The 4374-nt window shown below is 45.4% G+C and overlaps 2 protein-coding genes across 2 annotated transcripts; both read right to left on the bottom strand.

Annotated features, from left to right (window-relative positions):
* Positions 1-756: 756 nt before the first annotated feature.
* On the bottom strand, positions 757-1692 carry PV09_09269 (uncharacterized protein; the record flags this gene model as incomplete). The annotated part of the gene is made up of 1 exon (XM_016363299.1): positions 757-1692. One exon carries the CDS (start codon positions 1690-1692, stop codon positions 757-759), a length of 936 nt encoding a protein of 311 aa, XP_016208859.1.
* A 177-nt stretch (positions 1693-1869) lies between these two features.
* On the bottom strand, positions 1870-4011 carry PV09_09268 (uncharacterized protein; the record flags this gene model as incomplete). The annotated part of the gene is made up of 4 exons (XM_016363298.1): positions 1870-2340; positions 2609-3019; positions 3529-3776; positions 3822-4011. 4 exons carry the CDS (start codon positions 4009-4011, stop codon positions 1870-1872), a joined length of 1320 nt encoding a protein of 439 aa, XP_016208858.1.
* Between the last annotated feature and the right edge of the window lie 363 nt (positions 4012-4374).

The following is a 4374-nucleotide window of genomic DNA, read 5'->3' as shown; positions in this document are numbered from 1 at the left end:
TATACTACGCTGTCGTGGCATACACGACTTACACAACTCACGCCCCTGATCCATATATTTCTGTGTTCAGAACTCTTACCCCACCCCTCCTTTCCCATAGTCTGGTCCCCAGACGTACTGATTTTGTGTTGCTATTGTTACGAAGGTAACACATGAAATTACGTGTGTGATCATTTTTGATCGTTTCTGAAAAATGAGCAGAATGATCACTAGCTCAAGTATACAGATGAAAGCACATCAACAGCGAGTACTCCCATTTTTACGAAATAAGGAACTCAATTGTGCTCTTATATTCATCATCAAGATCATGGCTCCCGTTCTGAGCACCTTATCGTGCCTGGCGCGTGCCCCCTCGTCGCCAGTGTCTATATGTGGTTGGTCCTGCCTGCCATGGTGGCATGACAAACGGCAGGATCGTCTCTAACGCCTCTTTGCTTAGCTCTTCCATCTTCCTCACCTCTGCCCGTAATTTTCTGCAGTGGGCTGCTGTATCGGCTTGTCCTGTGGTCCTGTTGTCGTTCCGAGCGGTCTACCAGCTCCGGGACCCCTGAGCTGGATTGCAGCCGCCCTAGCGCCTCCATGTTGTGTTTCCATATCTGCTGATTTAACGGACAATAGGTGCGTTTCGACGTTCAGTGCTGGCCGTGACGTCGAGGCACTCAATTAAGCACTAAAGCACACCTGAAAGCAATTGAAGTTATAGGCTAATTTATTACTATTACTTGTGTTAATCTAAATCTATGGAAGCTTAATAACCTAATTATCTTCTCCGCTATCATCATTGCCCTCTTCTTCGATTTCGGGATTAATACCAGTCGCTTCGCCAATCTCATCCGTAACGATGCCACGAGCATTATGCCTAGCCACGATAATCCTCTCCGGCTCAAAGTCATCTAGAATGCAGCGGTAAGTGTACGTTTTCACTGCCTTCTGTGCCAAACCGGTCCTCCAAATACGTCCTTTCGCTTGCTCTTCCACACTGCGCAGCCATTCTGGTTGTATCAGAAAGCAGCGAAATGCCCGTGTCAGTGAGTAACCAACACCAAGATTTGAGCAACGGCCAAACAAGAACCTCGTGGACGTAGTAGAATTATTATCCATGAACCAGTTGACCATTGCCGTCTTATCCATCTTTGAAAGACCTGGGCGAAAGTACTCTGATTTTCCGTTGCAGTATTTGTATTTGGTCCACATGTACATGGTGAAGGCTTCTGCTGGATTTGCAGAAAAGCAGACGAAAGGCTCGTTTTTGTCCAATTGATCCAAAATCTTTCGAAAAAGTCGTATCTTTGGCGATTGATCGATCAAATCCAAGTGCAAGTACGCCCATAACATCTTTTCCTTGCTATCATCAGTTGCCATTTTAGTGATGGCATTAGAAAGAAGCTGGTTATCCGGAATCTCTACCGTAAGCAGGTGAGGAAAGCAAGCGAAGAAGCGGGTGGTGCGCATTGCCTTGAGACAATTTTCTTTGCTAACCGCAGCCTGAAGATTGCCGACGCTGATATCATCATTCTTTGATCCCAGTTGTTTAAGCAGAGCTTTTTCGCGGGCTTCAGCATATTCTTGGAGTTTCTTGAGCAGTTGAGCGTCCTCCTTATTAATGGTGACATGGACATCTTCAAAGCAATGTTGAGGCATTGGAACAAGCTGAATGCCCTGGAGTGTAGTCTTTTCTGTGCGCCTAAGCATAATTTTTCCGACAGCATTTTCGATTATGCTGATGAATTATTGCTTCAAGTTGAGGATATCTTGGCTGTTTGGATCGAAATCCTTCTGCCTGCTAATACTGATGATTGAACGCCACTTTATTCCAGCATCATCAAGCTTCCAAGCAACGCACTTCTTCTCATCGTTACTAAGAGATTTCTAAATGCCATTTTTAGCAATAAAAGCAAAAGTCTTTCCTGCACCAGGCTTCTGGATCGTATGCCATTTACGCTGAATGATCTGTAGAGGTAGCTGTAGATCCTTAGGCGACTTATCCCATGCCGTAGCTAATGCCATAAGGACGAATGTATCCAGATGCTGGTCAAACAGAAACCTCATAATCTCTGTATTAGGGCTCCTTGATTCGTGGATCTCGTCGGCTGCGACCCTGCTCCACAGGACGTGCTGCAAATTGGTCTGCTGGATTCGACGATAAACGAGCTTCTTTGAGATGAGCAGTATGTACTGAGAAGTGTGCGGTATATAGCCCCAGCCTTCATCGTCTTCAACGCAGAAGAGCTTCTCATGTTCACTAGGCTCGTATTTAATGATGCCGTGGGCCGTGTTCTTTGTTGCGAACTCTTTAGCTTGCTTAGGACTGAGACTAAGACCTAATACAAAAAGTAGCATCTGGCAAATGTTGTTTTAATGTCGACATGCTTTCGGAACTCTTTTTGCCAATTTCCAACAAGATTAGGAGGCACAATAAGGAGAGTAGCTCCATCGGAGAGCGTTAATGCAGAGGCAGGCCTTTCTCGCATGGACAAGCGAATGGCCATTTGCTATGTCCATATTTTACTTTAAATGGACATGGTGTATTTGGCGAGACATCCTCTGGATTGTGCTCATACCCTCCTTTAAATTGACAGGATTGGACATCATTTTGAGCAACGCATACCAAATGAGTAAGCACAATCTCTAAGAGTATTTCCAGTGATTTTCCAAAGCCAGTATTGTCAGCGAGGTAGCCTCCCCGTAGGCTGCTGCTACGGCCATCGATCATTACAAAGAAATATGCGGCAAAGAGCTGGTAGATGGCAACGGCAGTCTTGATCCCAGGAAATCGAAGAAGCGACTTGATTGATATATCATGAGGCAGCTCAAAGAAGTCGCAGAACTCCTCAAAACGTGCCGTAGTCATATGCTCAAGTAGTCTAACATTAGAGAGAAGGGTGCGTACTTGGAGCATTTCATCGGTTTCGCCTTCAACTGGTTCGCCATTATCAATTGCTGCAGTCCCAGCAGTATCACCGCCGTCAAACGACAGAGCAGGCACAGGAATTCCAAGGTTGAGGTCATACTGAGGAATCTACTCAACCGTCTTAGGACCATATACAACTCGACTAGCCAGCGTAGCTAACGAAGTGTTAGGAATACTTTCCCAATACCGACTAGCTTCACTAATGTAAGCCACTTCGGAAGGGTTTAGCTTCCTAGAGCAAAGGAACAAGATATAACCAGAGCTTATTATGCAAGGAATATAACAAGATAGTTATGTTTATGACTTAGAATAGTATGAGCTTCAAGAGTATGAGAATGTATTCGAACTAACTACTAGATAAACTAGACAGTTGAATTACAGAGAGCTGAGTTGGAGGTAGGGACAGGACATTTTTATAGACATAAGAAACTCGGTGATCACTCTGATCATTAATGATCAGACTGATCATGAACTGTACTCCTGATTCGTCCATTCCTCCGGGACGAATGACGATGTTCTGCTCATGCAAGTCGATCACCTCGATCATGAATGATCAAAATGATCGCTTTTTCACGTGATTCCCATGTTACTTTGTAACACAGAGCAGGGGGAAGTACCTGAATCATATGGCCGGTCCATTTTGGCGGAAGCCGAGGTGGCAGCGGTTGATTGAATTGTTGCGCCTTTTTAACGCGGGGAGCCTCCTCAGCAAGACGGCGAGCTTCCTTCTCAGCAAGACGGTGAGCTTCTTCCTCCTTAAGATGACGAGCTTCTTCATCCTCAAGACGGCGAACTTCCGTAAGACGACGAGCTTCCTCTGTCTCTGGCTCTATGAGCTCGACATTACGGTCACTCTTCCGCGAAACTAAGCAGGTTAGCGGCATTCATCATAAGCTTCATATATACTAACTTTCTGGTGCAGGATCACCTTCGTCTTGAACAACAAAGAATGAGGAAGCAACTGAGGTCTCGCTCGGGGGCCCAGTGAAGTAGGTCGTGAGATATGTGATTAATTGCGTATCATTATAAATGATACGGAACGAAGGGACTGCTGTATTGAGCGCCCAGATATCGATTTTATTAGTCCCGCGCTGTAGCATCTCATGAATTGCATTTCAGAAGGCATTGTAGTCAATGTCGGTGCAGTATATTGCTTGCTCTAATGATATTTGAGACTTTCTTGCCAGACTGATGTTAATACGATCAATGAGCTCATAATACTTGAAGTGTACCATGCGATTGTTGATCGTGAACTGCTCACCTTATACCTTCTGCTGGAAGACTCCAGTGTTCACCGTACCGAAACTACCGTACATGCTCTTATCAGTTGAAGAAGCCCCATTGCTCTGCTGCATGTCTCCCTCCTGGGAGTTCGATGCAGCCGAAGTCGATCGTCATTTGTGACCCTCAGACTGCCTCTGCGCATTCTTGTCAATCTCACGCGATCGCTGTATGTTGACAAA

The sequence above is a fragment of the Verruconis gallopava genome, assembly GCF_000836295.1.
Source record: "Verruconis gallopava strain CBS 43764 unplaced genomic scaffold supercont1.60, whole genome shotgun sequence".
In the NCBI taxonomy this organism is placed as follows: Eukaryota; Fungi; Ascomycota; class Dothideomycetes; order Venturiales; family Sympoventuriaceae; genus Verruconis; species Verruconis gallopava.
This window is presented reverse-complemented; position numbering and strand designations above follow the sequence as displayed.